General features: G+C 39.6%; 1 protein-coding gene across 1 annotated transcript; it reads right to left on the bottom strand.

Moving 5' to 3' along the window:
- Nucleotides 1-1916: 1916 nt before the first annotated feature.
- On the bottom strand, nt 1917-17771 carry LOC139945446 (uncharacterized). Its single transcript, XM_071942800.1, has 10 exons — nt 17622-17771; nt 14257-14507; nt 13101-13194; nt 12348-12592; nt 11489-11631; nt 9445-11222; nt 8242-8383; nt 7524-7714; nt 5622-5790; nt 1917-4298 (listed from the first exon to the last, which is right to left on the bottom strand). Exons 2-10 carry the CDS (start codon nt 14460-14462, stop codon nt 4243-4245), a joined length of 3024 nt encoding a protein of 1007 aa, XP_071798901.1. The 5' UTR covers nt 14463-14507; nt 17622-17771; the 3' UTR covers nt 1917-4242.
- Between the last annotated feature and the right edge of the window lie 513 nt (nt 17772-18284).

Here is an 18284-nt window from a genome sequence, read left to right as displayed (position 1 = left end):
TTGAGGCCAGTTCAAGAACTGACTCTGCGGTAGTGCACGATCTTATAAGCTTAATTTTCCCAGCCTATTTTCTACACCATCCGCCCGGGTAGTAGTTAAAAAGCAGGACAGTTCTTTTCAGAACTGAGAAGTCTCCCGAAACACCCAAACAGTCTACTCTGCGGTAGTAGAATAAAGACAGACGTTCTCGTAGAGCAAACTCTACCTTGCAAGTAGACACACACATTGTGTTACCGCAAACCAAATACCTCAACATGCAATTGGCCTACCTTAAAACATTAAACCTTCGAGTTAAACACATTCCATTTTAGCAAGTAGGCCTAAACATTTCTTTGCACAACAAAATTGTCGTCTGAAGTGTCAGTTGTCCCATTGATATCAATGTTACCAAACCGGGCCTGGAAGAACAACATAGGCTGGTTCCTATTTGCTAAATGATTATTAGCATTCCTTATTGATAATCGATGCGAGAATCATGACCTACTTGGAGGCAGCATGATAAAGGTCTATTAAGATTGGCACACACAAAATCAATCAAAACTCTTTGTGAAATCGTCCCCCAGAAAATATGCGGAATCTTTCCTTTTACGTAATCCCTTAATAGCCTGAAAATGAAACCAGTGGTCGGACGGCCTACTGAGCGATTGAGCACAATGAAACAAATATGCAGACGATTTCGAGAATCACCTGTTGCACGTGAGGTAAGAAGAATTGACCAATAGGATTCGCGAACAACGCGACGTCAGTACATTCTGTACAAAAATGGCGGACATCGAAAATCACTCATCCATTGTTGTGTGTGGTTTTCTGTTAGCAGTGTGCAGTTGGAGAAAAACTGCACAAGTTTTTACAGACGCAAACGGTGAGAGAGCGGATTGCACAAAGAAGCGGAAATATACATTAGACTTCATGAAGTTTGACAGTTGTGATTGAACTACAAAATTTTACTTTGTCGAGCACAAGGACGAATGAATCATTTGAGTCGTAAAAGAAGATGAAAACTCGACTGGAATTTCGGTTAATATTGGGGATTGGTTTGCGGTGTGAGAGACGTATCTTCTTGCCAGGTAGATTTGTTCTTTAGAGAACTGTAACTATAACTGCGGAGTGGACTTTCGGAATTCGGGAGACTTCTCAGTTCTGAAAAGAATTCCCTGCTTTTGAACTACTACCTGGTACGGGCGGAAGGTAGAACATCGGCTGGGACTACTACTTTAGTTTATAGTGGATCGTTATTAACTTCACTGCCGCGGAGTGAGTTATTGTTTCAACGTTTCGACTAGCTTGCTAGAAGTCATCGTCAGGAGACTCATATTGGGGAATTCGTGCCACAAAAAAGTCCACGGAGGGTGTTTAAATCTGGAAAGCCAACCGCCCAGTGAGCATGTACAAAGTAACGGTGAGTCTTCTTTCTTTCAGCAACAATTATAGGCAGTGGACACTATTGGTAACTACTCAAAATATTTGTTAGCATAAAACCTTTCTTGGTGACGAGTAATGGGGAGAGGTTGATGGTATAAAACATTGTGAGAAACGGCTCCCTCTGAAGTGCCATAGTTTTGGAGAAAGAAGTAATTTTCCACGAATTTGATTTCGAGACCTCAGGTTTAGAACTTGAGTTTTTTGAGGTCTCAAAATCAACCATCTTAACGCACACAACAACTTCGTGTGACAAGGGTGTTTTTTCTTTCATTATTATCTCCCAAGTTCGACGACCGATTGAGCTCAAATTTTCACAGGTTTGTTATTTTATGCATTTGAATTGAGATACACCAACTGTGAAGGCTAGTCTTTGACAATTACCAATAGTGTCCACTGCCTTTAAAGCTTTCAGAAGTTTTATGGAGCTAGATCTATAATGAAAGAAATACAGTCAGCCCCAAATAATGCACATACATGAGACCATGAAAAGTTTTTACGAGTTAAAATCTGGGTATAATATAATTTATTTTAGTTAGGTTGAATATTTGAACGACTGAGTAGATAACACACCAAAACTTAGTAATAAACTGCTTAGCGTTATTGACATTTTAGTACTATTTATGACTATATTTATTTTAATGGGAAATGCCGAACCCGACCACCATATTTTTCACTCACTATGATCAAATTGATTGCCTGTAACCAGATAGATTATGTTTTTGATCATTCAAAGTAGAACACTACTAAATAGCATATATCACTTTTTCTGGCAAAAGCTTTAAAAAAAATTATTGACAAAAAACCTTCTCCATAAGTTAAAATATTATATCAATAATTTACAAATAAAGTTTTCATATAACAAACTATTCAACCAAAGTTTGCACGCATGCAGGAATCTTCTTTTCATTTCAATTTAATGTCCTAGTCTTCACTATAGTGTACACCTTTTCAGTGAAAAAGTTCATTCAAAGTCCATAAAGTTGTGCCCAAGATCATCTGTTTGTAGCATTCAGTTCTGTTGTAAATGCTTCCAATAACTTGCATCGGGGATAAAGAATTATTAGTTTGGGTTACCTTTAATTATTTTCGGGACTTTCCCGAGTTAAATTTCTAATTAAAACATGAATGTGGCACAACTGTGTGCGCAGATTTATGTATTGTGCAATCGCCACAAGTTGCACTAGGCTGTTTTAGCATTTTGTTCCAAACCATGTGGATGTTTTTGAATGGTCAAACAGTAAAAGGTTTTAAAGTTTAATACTAGTTCGAACTAAGGTAAATTAACTGGAGTGGACTTGAACCAACGACCTCTGGATTAACGTTCCGGCGCCCTACCAAAGTGTATTGGCGAACTTTCTAAATAAGTCAGTAGACCTTTGTTCTGGGTAATATTTGAGGAAATGTAATTGTTTGGCTGTTGCGAACAACTTGCCAACAAAAAGGACCGATTGTATAAAATGCACAAAATAGGTATATTTGACAACATTTTACAGAATGACTTAAAATTAATAGGGCAATTGTTTACTTTATTATAAATTATCTTAAATACAGTTGATGAGATGAATAGTACTGAGGCACTTCTTGCGAAAAAATAATATCAAAAATTATATGACTTATGAGGGCCTACATACAGCAGCTTGCGCATAAGCCACAAAGCCTTTATCGCAACAACATACAAAAATTAAGTAAAAGAACACTGTTGGTAACAACCGACCGGTTGATATAACGAATACGCTTAAATACGGTTAAAATCTTTACAGCACTGAACACCTTTTATTCCAAAAGACCAGCATTCTCACTATGTGTATACCTATCCCAAATATGCATAACATGACAAGCTTGTGGAAATTTGGACTCAATGGGTCATTGAAGATGCATGAAAATGATGACAGAAAAAACGCTCTTGTTGTACAGATAGGAATAAAAGGCTTCTGGTCAGAAGCCTTTTATCATTTTAGTGAGAAATTACCTCTTTCTCAAAAACTCCGTTACTTCAGAGGGAGACGTCTCTCACAATGTGTTATACTATCAACAGCTCTCCTTTGCCTGTTACCAAGTAAGTTTGTATGCTACTAAGTATTTTAAGTAATTACCAAAAGTGTCCATACAGTGCCTTTAAATACGGTTACAATCTTTATACACACAAAAATTTACAATAAAAATTTTTTAAAAAATCAGCAATGTACAAACAGCAGCTAAATTCCTCGGCATCTAAAAAAAAGTTATTGCACAGCAAGATTCTCTAAATTGAAGCATATTTTTCACTCCATCCTCATATTTCAAAGATAAGTATAATTGTACACATTGTTTTTCAATGAAAAACTATTTATATATAGGGAGCGCTCATCAGTTCAGAATGAGAACGCTGATTATTTATAGACCCCTTGCAGGGCGCCCTCACTGACTCCCTCAAATAATGGCAAAGTGCACACAGCACTATAGACCTTTACCACGGTGCAGCCATCTTGAATTTCGAGACTTGAAGAACAGAATAGTCTGGTTCCTAATTGCAAGATGATTACTAGCATGCATTATTGTTATTCGAAACGAGGAACATGACCAAGATAGTATTGTCTTTATTATGCATGCATTGAGTTTCTCTCTTGAAGGGGCACAGCAATTTTCCTCTGGTAGGGGGGCTTCTATATGAGGACAATTTTAATTTGTGTTGTGGGTAATTTCGAGGCCTGGGTATACACATGTAAGTCAGTTTTAACTGCGAATCTCCAGAACCATGAATATCATCGATGCGAGGTCAAAGGTGATTATGGACGTGTGCTCAACGGCAGATCTCTGGCGTAATTCACGAGCCTCGAACATTTACTGTATGTTGCAGCGCCTCTTTTTACTCGCCGTCTCTTGCATGAAAACTGGTGCTGAAAAGACGAAAATATAACGTGTTAATCGAAAATTAAATTGACTTCCAAGGTAACCATTAGACAACATTTGCAACGTGTGTATTTGTTTTCTTAAAAAAATGTAACAAACTTAAATTGTTACAAGTCGTATGAAGCCCGGGTTCATACTTCCCACGAATGCGAATGCGAAGCGAATTTGACGTAAATTTGACGTCACAACCCTCCTTCCTTCCGCAGCGATATTCGAAAGTGAGTTAAGCAAAGTTGAACTGCTGCGAATTATTCGTTGCGAATTTGTGACGTCAACATTAGCATCGCATTGCATTTGCAGGAAGTATGAACCGGGCATGACGTTGTCGAATTCAGTGACGGTTGAATTCTGTGACACATAAATAAAGTAAAACATTGTTTATACACGTTTCATGGATCGGGGGGGGGGGGGGGGGGGTGGCGTGTCTGTTCAATACATTTTTGATTTTCTTCTTTATTTTTGACGATTGACGGGGTGTATGTATTCGGCGAATATAAGGTGTGACGGAAAGAGCCGATGTGACGATTGCGTCAGTAGAAGTGTTGGAGACAACGGAATGTTTTTTTTCTAATTCAGATCTTCTACAACTGAAATTTGCATCAAGACTAGTAAAGTCTAATTTGTTTCTTTGCCTGTAGACTTGACTCAAGTCCCATTCGCGTGAGAGTCCTTTTATTTTCAGTCCCATCGCCTAGCGTCAGGAAACGTTTGCGCGGCCGGCACCCCCCAACCTGGAAGTTCATTTGAATTCTTCTCTTTCGAGTGGTGTCCTCGGTCAATTATGTTACGGATGAGTTGTCCCCAGATCTCCCTGTCCTTCATGTAGATATTTTCCAAGCTGTCACAAACCCAGTGTCTGGTCTTAGCATGGAGGTAGAATTAATTCTAATTCTACCTCCATGGTCTTAGTAAGTCAACGTAAGTTCAAGTAATAAAGGCAGTGGACACTATCGGTAACTACTCAAAATAATTGTTAGCTAAAAAACTTACTTGGTAACGAGCTGTTCATGGTATAAAACGGCTCCCTCTGAAGTAACGTAGTTTTCGAGAAAGAAGTAATTTTTCATATTTGAAATTGATTTCGAGACCTCAGATTTAGAATTTGAGATCCCGAAATCAAGCAGTGAAAGCACACATTTTCGTGTGACAAGGGTGCTTTTTCTTTCATTATTATCTCGCAAATTCGACGACCGATTGAGCTCAAATTTCCAGATGTTTGTTATTTTGTGCTTATGTTGTGATACACCAAGTGAGAAGACTGTGGTCTTTGACAATTTACTGAAGGTGTCCAATGCCTAGTTGTAACATACCTGGCGCTCTTCGTCTTGTCGCTCCCGAATTGTCGTCTGCCTCATTGACATCCATGTCATCGTCGTCTTGTGGCTCGTGTTGACCTCTTGCTGACTGCCTTGCGACATCCGGTAAGGAGTCAAAGGTCAAGGTCACCTCTTCCGGTGACATTGCACTCTTATCAGCGTCCTGAGAATGTATAGAGTAAGCATAAAGTTTTACGTTTGGTAATAATAGCAATACAAACCTTTTTTTAGAAGCCCATACAGCTTTCTATAGCATACAGCATTTTGAGCAACATTTCACTTCAATATAATTTGTATAATGTTACTATAGACCCTATGCACATGACGTCATCTCAGTAGGGCTCCCCTAACCTAGAGGTCAAAAGGATGTTGTTCATGGCCAATCATATGCGCCGCGCATACAAATATGTGCGTTTCGATTGTTTCGTCACGGTTTTTCCTCTAAGATGGCGTCTGGGTGACGTCAATGCATAAGGTCTAATAGCGAAGGGTGGTACGAAAATAAATGTTGTCTTAAATTGAATTGAATTGAAGTAGGCTAATGCGGTCGGCCGGTCGGGTCGTGTAAACAGTCAACACACTCTAAAAACTAAAGAGTTTAATCCAACATTTTATGTTAAATCCAGCATTCTAAAGTATTCGGTCAACAATTTAAGTGCCCGTTTAACGTTTAAAAAGCTGATCCAATAATTCAAAGGAATTTTTTTGAGAAATGTTGAATTAACACTTAAATTGTTGAATTAACCCTTTTTGCGTTGGATCAAAAAATTAAAATGCTAGATTTAGCTGGATCCAGCACTTTCTAATATGTAGTCACTCACCGAACTCATGCAAGTGTTGGATTCAACTCTTTAGTTTTTTAGAGTGCAGTTGTTATGCCCCTAAATTTGAATCTCAGAAACGCGCTTCTCGGGTTGTGTATTCCTGTTAGAGAGTATTCTTCCTGCGTGGACATATTATTCGCTCCTGATTTCTCAAAAACGCTTTCTTTGCAAATAAATTTTTCAGATGTTATTTTTTTTTTTTAGATACATATAGAATTGAAAAAAATCGAACCAATGGTTTTGCCTTGAATCACCGAAATTAAATACAGCTTTAAATCATCAAGTTGTTTAAAGCCATTGGACCCTTTCGGTAGAGAAAAAAAAAAAAAAATCACAGATTTACAAATAATTTACAGGGTTTACAGAAGGTAATGGTGAAAGACTTCTCTTGAAATATTGTTCCATGAAATGCTGTACTTTTTGAGAAAACATTAAAACAATATAAATTCTCGTTAGCGAGAATTACGGATTTATTTTAAACACATGTCATGACACGGTGAAACGCGCGGAAACAGGAGTGGGTTTCCCGTTTTTTTCTCCCGACTCCGATGACCGATTGAGCCTTAATTTTCACAGGTTTGTTATTTTATATATAGGTTGTGATACACGAATTGTGGGACTTGGACAATACTGTTTACCGAAAGTGTATAATAGCTAAACGCCATTATATAGACCTTTTATAATGGTACGGCCATCTTGATTTTCTTCCATTCAAATCAATGTATAGACGATTGACCTCTGACGTCACTCGAAAACCATCACATGATTCGCGCGCATACCGCCGGGCAAAACCTTTGTATTTTGGCAGCCAGCTAGAAAGTGTATGCAATCTTACCATGACAACGCGTCTTTTTGCCCGGCGAAACATTACGTATGCAGTGTTTTTTTCAACAGAGGGCGTTTTGAATGTAAACATGGGTCACATCGTCTTTAAGCAAACTGAGGTTGGAATGAGGAATAGTCTGGTTCTTTTTTGAACAATGAATAACATTAGCATTACTGTTATTGGACGCAGGGAGCATGACCAAGATGGTGGCAACGTGATAATGGTCTATAATAATATGTATCTTACATGAAATATTCTTTGGTATGTCTCAAGCTCCGTCTTGTCTCCTTGGCGTTTCTTGAGCAATCTTTCCAGGTCCGTCTTGAGATCCTCATACTCGATACTATGACCCCTTGGTCCCAACTGCATCTCCATCTTGAGTGCTTTGTTGTAGTATTCTAAGGCGTCTGTGAAGTGTTGGTCAGATGTTTTCTTGTCTAAGGGATAAATAAATAAAACAAAACTGGATAATATTAGAGCTATTAACTTGTACATCGATATTGGTAGAGTGACGTGGCCGAGTGGTTAAAGGGAAGGTACACGTTTGGTAACGACTCAAAACAAATACTAACTTAAAAACTGACTTGGTAACGAGCATTGGAGAGCTGTTGATAACAAAACATTGTGGGAAACGACTCCCTCTGAAGTAACGTAGTTTTTGAGAAAGAGGTAGTTTCTCACAAAAATATTAAAAGACTTTTACTCTTATTGGCCCAATGACCATAATGTAAAACGCATTTATACGGTTTATTGTGAAATGCGGTATACATATAAGAATTTGTTGTTATTATTATTATTATTATTATTATTATTGGTTGGACATTAACAGGTTTGTACAGTGTATATCTTTGTACATCGTAAGTGGTTATTATATACTCGCTGTAGGCCTACAAATTATATGGGAATGTTCAATATAAAGCTAACTTTGCTGTCTTGAGAAACACAGTTTAAACATGTAAATCACCTTTCTTGATGTATTTATCGCCCAAGCTGTCGTAGAGTGAACCAATGAAGTACAGGTTGCGTGCAGTGGTAGGGTGGATACCTATCGACTTCTCCCTTATTTCAGCTGCATGGATAGCCAGCGGCAAGGCTTTCTCATAATCCTAAATAGAAACAATCGGATAATTCATAATTGTTGTCCTTTTCTGTAAGTTCTTTGAAGAATCTGGGTAACTGGATCTAGTGCATGAACACAACGAGAGTGTTACGAGAGCGTTTCTTGTTTTAACTCAACCTTAAAACTTATATCGGTTTCCATTCAATTTTACGATTGGCTTTTCTTATAAGATACATTAATAAGTTCACTTTTAGTTTCAAAAATAAAATCGACCAATTATACTATTTAGCATTTGGACCTATTTTGGGTTGTTGACCAGGTTCGAATCCCAACTCAGCCCTGGCTCCTTGAGTTCAAACCCTTTCCTTAATGCGTGGTTTTCCCCAATTTTGTGGTTTTCCTCCCGTTTCATGTTCACCATCCTGATACTACCGTATGTGGTGTTAACAAATAAATAAACAAAATAAGTATATAAGTGTATATTGAAAAGCAATGGAAACTGTTGGTAATTACTCAAAATAATTATAAGCATAAAACCTTACTTGGTGACGAGTAATGGGAAGAAGTTGATAGTAAAAAAAAAAAAAAAAAAAACATTGTGAGAAACGGCTCCCTCTGAAGTGACATAGTTTTCGAGAAAGAAGTAATTTTCCACGAATTTGATTCCGAGACCTCAAGTTTAGAATTTGAGGTCTCGAAATCAACCATCTAAACGCACACAACTTCGTGTGACAAGGCTGTTTTTTTTCTTCTATTATCTCACATTTTCGACGACCAATTGAGCTCAAATGTTCACAGGTTTGTTACTTTATGCATATGTTGAGATACACCAAGTGAGAGGACTGGTCTTTGATAATGGACCGGTCCGGCTTTCCACTAAGCTCCACCCACCGCGCACGTGAGCAAGACACGTGTACGAACACTCCCAATGACATTATGCACGATTCTGCCGAGCGTGCCAAGTATACGCGCACGATTGACCGAGTTTGTCCGACCACAATCATTGCCGTGATTGGTCAAATGGGTGAACGCGCACAGTTTGATTGACAGGCCGGATCGGTCCATTACCAATAGTGTCCCTTATGTTTAAAAACCCAACAGACTCACCTCCATCTCACAGTGGCTCATCGCCATATTCTTCAGAATGAACGCACTGTTGGACGAGTTGGTCAATCTTAGGGCTCTTGCAAGCTCGTACGCTTCGTTGTAGTTGGTGATCGCCAACTCAAAGAACTTCTTAGCTTTTCCCTTACGCAACAGTAGATTCTTCTTCCCCATCTGATGGTAACTGGCGCCAATATTAAGCAGATACATAGGTGCGTCATAATGCTTCTCTGGTTTGCCATCGGTTACCTTAACCAGCATCTCCCATGCTTTCTTGTGATACTCGTGAGCCTCGTCCACTCCGCTTGATAGAAACCCTTCATCAGCCTTGTTGTAGTAAGCATGACCTAGAGCATTCAGGCAACGAGCTGTGACGGAGTGATTCCCCAAGATACGTTGCTGCGTCGATAATGCCTGCTGCAGTACCTCAAACGCTTTGCTGTATTCACGTCGTCCGACTAGGACACGGCCTTTGACGTACATAAGCTGAGCTCTGGCCCTTTCTAAGTCATTCGTTATGCCACTCTCGGTTTCTTTGACTTGGAGAGTCTTTAGAGGCTCTTCAACCGTCTTCCAAGCGTCGTCGTATTTAGCCTTAACAACAAGCTCATCAGCGACCCATCCTTGTAGGTAAGCCCAACCTTCGATTTCCTTTCTGCTCAGCATTACTCTGCTACGATTCTGATAATACTCCAAGCGTTTTGATGGCTCCAAGAAGGTTTCGAAGATGCTGTAGAGACCCTCCCTGTTGTCAGGAAGAGGTGTAGGGTTGACGGTTGTCTGTTCAGTCTCATTCACCTTACAACCGAACTTGTTACCCATGTCGAGTTCCAAGTAGTGGAAAACATTCGTCTTTTCCAACTGAAACTTTGACAGGGCGCGGGAGAAGTCTTTATGACCAAGCTCCGTTAACTGTTTGAGCCGATCATTGATGTACACGAAGAAGCGACGCACAGCGTCTTCGTACGCGACTTGGTAAAACTTACTTGACTGTAACTTGGTCAAACAAGTGGATCTTACCAGCGGATGTATGTAGTAGTATGTGTCGTCATCGTTTACTCCACAGTCGAAGTCATCAAAGTTCTCTTTATCTATAAGACACCACTTCCTCAAATCCTCCAGGTCATACTTCACCTCGTCTGGTTTATCTCTTCCCAGAATCATGGCTCCTTGTTTCAAGCTGAAGGAGGTCGGGAGCACGGATAATTTCAACAGTACCTCCTTGAGATGCTGTGGAAGTTCCTCGTAAGTGATACTCAGAGCACTCAGGACCATCGGTTGATCCTCGAAGTCCTTTCTCTCATCCTGGACAGCTGTACTGGCTGCTAGAGATCCAGGATCCAGGACTTTAGGGATCAGTGCTGGTATCTTCAGATGCTCTATGAGTTTATCTGGTTGGAACCCGCTGCTGAGGCGGCTCGCTAAGGCACGCAGGGCCTGCGGGTTGTTCCCACACAGCTTAGCAATCTCAAACAATGGCTTGTCATCTCTGGTGCTGTCCCCACCGGCAACAGCTATCCCGGAGGAACTCTGAGCCTGGTCTACCATCTTCCTCAGCAAGTAGATGGAGTCGTGAACCTGTAGTGGCTCAAGCTTCAGCTCGAGGAAGTTTGGCAGATCTTTAAGACAATGGACATCCATAGGATGCCGTGACGTCATGAGGATTTTAACGAACGCGTTGTTCAAGTCTAGAATGTCGGTTATTGTGTTGATGAAATGGTCTCTGCTGGTAGAAGAGGGTCTGATTATATCGTCAGCGTTGTCCAATAGAATGATAGTATCTGCAACAAAATAATATTACGTAACCGTGTTTTTTAAGTGTCATTAAAGGGTTCAACTCTTAATTCGGGCAATTTGATTTTTCTCTCATCCCATATTTGGTCAAAGCCCAATTAAGTTTTGACACATTCTCGGAGTGGACTGGTACTGTCAACAGGAATGGACGGGTACAGAATGCCAATACGGTACGGGTTTTTTTTCTTTTTCTGTGACTTTTATGTAAATGCAGATAATCAACTAAATTAATGATTGATGCCAGAAATTTTACCTTGGCAACATTTCTTTATCCAGTCCTTCACCAGCGGCATGTTGAACTGACTCTGTGTGACTTGCCTTCCCGCCACGCTATTTAAGGTCCACAGCCAAACCTCGTCCGCCTTTGTAGCTTTACGAAGATTTACACGATAAAGCCTTTAGGAAACATCAAAGATGGTGGTCAATGACGTCATGTGCAGTCCATCTTTGGGCAAGTTGACCACTAGTCTATGTGTGCGTTCGTTTAGCTCCCCTGGGTCGACCCCGGTGCGTGGCGTTTTTTTTTATCAGGACGAACGTGGGTAATTATCTGCACACACTCGTCCTGGGAAAAAAAAAACGCCACACACCGGGGTCGACCCAGGGAAGCTAAACGAACGCACCCAATGTTCCATGTTTTTACCTATGCATGAAATACATCCTGGGTACCGAGCAAAATCGCCCAATGGTCGACAATAGCCAACTTTTATTCCCTTAATCGTACTTGCTCTATACTGCACATTATTCGTCGGTTTGTCAGTTTTGCAACTTTTCCTCGGTTTGTCAGACTACTAGCTAATTTGTCGGTGGGTCGATTTTTAAGATGCCTGGTCTCCTGTCACCTATTGTTCCTGTGTCCCGTTTAGTGAACCATGTTAAAATCACAATGGGAGACTTTGGAACGCTAGGTGGCAGCAGACTTACCAGGTAAATTTTTATTGTTTACGTAGTTCTGAGCATGCGCACATTACCGAGAACAATGGATTTTACCTGGTAAGTCTGCTGACACCCAGCGTCCCAAAAGTCTCCCATTGAGGTACCATTTTGTGACTTTTAGTGAGGGCGCTCTTTGTACTTAAACCATATGACGTCAAGATTCCATAAAGCTTTACCTTGTGGCTGAATTCTTCTGCTGCCCCTTGTAGATGGCGCAACTTTCCACTGCCAGCTTCGTCTTTCCCGTACCAGCCAGTCCGTACACCAAAACACATCGACATTTGACATGATTCGTATCATGGAAAACGTCGAGAATTTTACTGACGTATTTGGTACGTCCGACGAAAAATTGATCTTTTCTGCCGAGGAGGATTTCAACGTCTTTGAGATGTTTGCTCCTCTCTTGTTCGTACACTTCCACCTTTGGTGAAAATGAAAAGTAACCGTAATTGTGTTATGGAACGTCGTTTATTTTATTTTGGCTTTAGAGGGCTTTAAAGTCAATTCGTGTTGGGCTTTTGGGATCATGGAACCTTGTCTTGTTTGGGTTTTTAACTTGTTGTCACTGCCTCCTGTTTTGTTACGGTGTTTTATGGGTGTTGTTTTTGGATTTGCTTATTATTTTAATGTTTACTGTTTTGTGATTGTAATGGCGTTTGAAAGCAATCTCCTTGTTGTAATTATATCATTATTATTTTATCGTTGGCAGGGGTCTAGTTGTACACATCTCAAGATATACTGTAATTTGTTTGTCCTTCTTGACTACCCCTGTCTAACTTGTAACGCATTGTGTATGATTTAAAATAACGTCCACATTTAAAGAAACTTTGCTTTACTGAGTAAGTTAGAGAGATTTCTACCATGCTTCTTTATGAAAATAATGAACCTAAGCAGATGAAAAAAATACCTTAAAACATTGATTTGCTTACATATTCTTTGCCCTCGATGCATCCTACTGCGTGAAGTAACTGCTTGAGAAAGTCTGTGTTGTCTTCTCCGATGATTCCCATGTCATCAAGGGTCCTATCATAGAAAAATAAAATAGAAGAAGGTTTCATCTTCCCGAAATCCCGCGATCTACTACACGGCAGTAGAAAATAAAAAGCAAGACCAAAGTTAACAATTAGTTTTATTTATTTTAGTCATTTCCTCAAAACCTAAAAAAATTGAGAAGATAAACAGATTTATAAAAATTACATCACACGTAAATAAAGAAACAGGATAACCCTGACACTCTCGGAAGACCCCCCAGACAAAATAAAAAAGTACAAAAATCTATAAAACAGCGAAAGTAGATAATATTCACTTTTTTTAATCAGTTTGTTTCTGCTAAACAGCTTTAGGAAACTGGGCCCAGCCTGACTATGGGTAATGCCCCTGATCGGCCCGTTTTCATGGAGCAGTTAAGCGCAAAATAGTGCTTGACAAATTTCTTTGCCAAGCAAAAGTGGGGCACTAGTCACAACAGTGTATAAATATTTACTGTATTTTTTGTTGGGGGGGGGGGGGGCTGGTAACCTGTTTCTTTTAAGCAAATCTTTTCGTGCTTAGCAAGTTTGTTGTGCTTACAGGGCCCCCAATTTCATAAGACACATATTATGCTCACAGCATCAATAACTTTTCCTTAGCAAAAACAGGTTATCAGCCAAAACACCATACCGTACATTGCGACTGGCACCACGGTCATTTCTTGCTAAGAAAGACCAGTGTTCTCACTTGGTGTATCCCATGATAAGCATAAAATAACAAGGCTGTGAAAATTTGGGCTCAATCGGTCACCGAAGTTGCAAAAAAAATGATGAAAGAAAAAACACCCATTGTTGGACGAATTTGTGTGTCTTCAGATAGGAATAAAAGACTTAAGCTAGAAGTCTTTTATTATTTTAGTGAGAAAATACCTCTTTCTCAAAAACTACGTTTCTTCAGATGGAGTCGTTTACCACAATTTTTTATACTATCAACAGCTCTCCAATGCTCGTTACCGGAGTCAGTTTTTAAGTTAATATTTGTTTTGAGTAATTACCAAACGTATCCCTTTCCTTTAAAAGCTTTTTATGAAATTTGGCCCAGTTAGTATATTCTTACCGAAGTAGTTCCAAAGGTTGTTTTGTGTTGAGTTTCTCTTCCGGCACTCCTTGTCCTCTGCACATGATTTGAGCCTCTGCGAGCTCACATTTGAGTAGTTCATTCCCCAGATTGGTGAGTAGCTCGTAAAATGGTTTGATTCTCCTTCTGTCGTCGATGGTGGCGCAAGCTGAGGTATCCATACCGGGCTCTGATGCGTGGGCCATGATCAGTCACTGAATTGAAGTTTGCTGGATGATGGCAATAATCACCTGCAGAAAAAAAGATTGTGTGTCGTAGAGTCACCATAATGATAGACTTGACTCAAGTCCCAATCCAGTGCCATCGCCAGAAAATCCTGTTTTGTGATGATCTGGTATCCAGATATATACCTGTTCCGCACGGGCCCACATTTTGACGGCGAGCGCGCACTGCTATGATATCCTACGGATTGAGTGCTAGATAGTGAAGTTGGTGCGACATGCGTAGGGACCTCTCAAACGAGAACGGGACTTGAAGCAAGTCTAACATATAAATGACGGAGATGAGTTTATTTAGCGAGTGGAAAACTTATCAAAGTAACACAGCTGGGCATACTGTTCGAAATCTTCCGCACTATAATCTGGAGTGAGCCATGATAAGTTAGTAAAGGTTTGAAGTTAGCTGGATGGTGGAAAGGTTCGCCTGCGTAGAAATTATATATGTACAGATGTGTCTCGAAATCAAATTCGTGGAAAATTACTTTTTTCTTGAAAACAGATTTCTTTGCTAAGCACAAATTTAGTCAGTCACCAGCCACAACTATGTAAACTGAATGAAATCCATCTTTCTAAGCGCCTTGAGTACCTTGTAAGACTTCGATATTTTTATTGTGGTGAACAATCTCCGAAATAGTATTATAGTTTGTTTTTATTAGTTTCCTCAAGTCATGCTTTATATCAACTGATGAGACGTAGTTCTCCTCGTCTCGGGGAAACAAAAGTAATCAAACTCCAATTACCGTCAATAACTGTCATCGACTTGCATTGCTATTTACATACGTCTTTCTTCACGGCCAAGTCTGTAGTTTCAGGCGATGTCATTAAGATTTCTTCTCTCCCATTATCTGGCATAGCTCTCTTTTTAATATTTATAGCCAATCTAGCTCATATGGCATTTGCTTTGGCCCTGCTAGTTCCAGTCTGTTTATAGTCTTTCTAGGCTGTCTTCTACAAGCCTTGGCTTAATCTGACAGCCTCGTTACTATTGGTCTAGACACAGATGAAGTATTTTCCTTCCATCTTCTGTGCTTATGATTTTGCTTATCTATTTGTAACATTTTGTATGTAACATATTGCGAAGGGCACAATGAAATAAATGTTGACTAGAATGGAATTGAATTCAAGATCAACCCAGTTGTAAAATTCACGACTCAGTTAATCATACCGACAGGCGCAGACTGGTTATTTAGGGCATTGGTTTAAAAAAAAACCTTTAAAAAAAACCCGAATGGTTCTTCAACGACGTTTTTGGTTGCTTCGTCTCATAAAATAACTATTATTTCTAGAAGATTTGGCAACTCGGCCCAGGAGTGCCATTTATGAAATTGCACTGCCAAAACTGGGGTGTTAAAAATGACACCATGTGTGTTGTCACAATAAAGATAACCAAGGGGGAATACAAAATAACAACATATATATAGGGTGTTCACATAACACCGAAGTTATTTTGGCAGGAATATTTTTTATTTATTTTAACACCCTATGTTGTTATTGTTGATTCTTGTTTGGTATCTATTATTATGTGACAGCAGTGCTCAGCACCCATTTCATTATGCCTATAATTATGATTAACAATATATAAATTTGCATATAAGTTATTGTGGTTTTCTAAATCCCTGCTTTTCAATAAACAGTCAACTTGGAAACCCCATTTGCGCCCAGTTTAAAACCCCTGGCCCACTGATCACATTGACCACATGACCTCATCATCACCATCAAAGCTTCCCTGGGTCGACCCCGGTGTGTGACGTTTTTTTTTTTGCCCAGGACGAACGTGTGCAGATAATTACCCACGTTCGTCCTGGAAGAAAAAACCGCCACACACCGGGGTCGACCCAGGGAAGCTAAACGAGCGCACCCATAGCTGTCTACGCATAATCATTCTCTATGGATGAAGTCACATCGCTGCAAATTCCATTCTCAAGTCTGATGGCCCATGTCATTCTAGCCCATGCATATTGCCTTGTCCTTTACCCGTACACAGCGCCCTCAACAATTTTCCCTCTGCCCTTGAAAGAACAAGGTTCAATTGTTAGCCATGAATGAAGTGATATTGTTATTGTGTTTTGTTGTTTATTCTGTTATAAAATATTCCGCCGGTGTTTCCGACCAATACAGTAATGCCGTTTTTGTTATCACCCGTGTTTGTATTATATGGGATCCCAAGCCAATGAAACGCGGATCCAGTTTCGTTGATGACACATTTGGAGCTCCGTAGTTAATCGAGTTGTTAATAAGAACAATTCATATGTTTTTTAAAATCACTTTGGACATTTCATTTCGCGTGAGATCCCCGCATGTATCTAAATCTACTTACAGTACAATATTGTTTATGAACTGATGGGGGTGACTGCGACATCTGGGCCCAATTTCATAGAGCTGCTAAGCACAAACCTTTGCTTAGCATGACATGTTTTCCTTGATAAAAAACAGGATTACCAACCATTTTATTTCCACGTGATTTTCAGGATAAGCAAACAACAGCTGAAAACCAGTAACAAGCAATATGCAACAAATGGAAATTGGTTGGTTGGTGATCCTGTTTTCATCAAGGAAGAAATTTCATGCTAAGCAATTTTTTATGCTTAGCAGCTCTATGAAATTGGGCCCTGTTGGTCGTGGGTTCAAACCCAGCTGGAGTAGCCCGTGGATTTTAACATAATATGTGCACATACCTCAATGCAGAAAACCAAGGCTGAACCACAGCTCACTCGTCGAAGAGAATCATATTGTTACGGTCGCAAAAAAATATCAACATGGCAAGTTCAATACTACCATAAGGGATATATTATTTATAGCATTACGCATAGGCAGTTGGATATGAGATCCCAGTGTAATGGTGAATTATTAGAATACAATCCTTGCCTAAACCCAAATTCAAAGCTCAGTCAACAGTATGTCGCTCAACACAATCAATTATGACAAGTTCACTACCTAGAGTCTACCTATATGCGTTTACGCATAGGCCATTTGGTATTGACATTGTATTGATATGAGCCCCAATTATAATGGTGAATTATTCCAATACAATTCTTGTCCACCATGACCTTGTGACTACAATCGTCCATAGTCAAAAACCGATCCCACACTACATTTCGAAAATAATGGCTTAACTTTAATACATACCTTACCGCTCTTTCCTCACATGCAACGTTTCCAGCATTTACTCTAAGGGGTGCGGCTTCTCAACGTTCGTTAATATATAAACCTACCATATACACTTATGTATGTTTTGTATAGGTGCATACATGAACACATTAACCGAAAACACCATATCAAAGCATGCGCATAAGGTCTTCATGTTCATGTACAGTTCACTTGCATAGATTATGTATATTAAATTTTACGTGCGTTTACCGCATAATAAAATCTCACGACCTGTAGACCCGACACGTTCAGAGCGCGTAAGTAGTTTCAAAAGTAGGCCCGACTAAATCAACACGGAAATACTTCATGTTGTGACACTTGATATTAAATGTAAGTGATGGGGGGTTGTCCACTGACAGCTTTAACGTCATGAAATTAGCTAAACAAATCTTTTTTATTTTCTTTTTAAGATAGAACACTAAACAACTTTAAATCTTACAAAACATATTAAAATATGTTTTGTTTTAATTAACATTTACTTCAATTTGTTTTGCAACGTTGAAACTTTGAGAATGTCTCAAAATATTTTGTTTGAAATACCTTTTTTCTGCGAGAAATGTGATTTTGTCGTTGTGGGGGGGGGGTCAGGTTGGCTCGTGGTTTTTTTTCCCTGGCTCTCACCTCAGTGGACCCCGGTTTGAA

This window comes from Asterias amurensis, chromosome 12 (assembly GCF_032118995.1).
Source record: "Asterias amurensis chromosome 12, ASM3211899v1".
Taxonomy (NCBI): Eukaryota; Metazoa; Echinodermata; class Asteroidea; order Forcipulatida; family Asteriidae; genus Asterias; species Asterias amurensis.
This window is presented reverse-complemented; position numbering and strand designations above follow the sequence as displayed.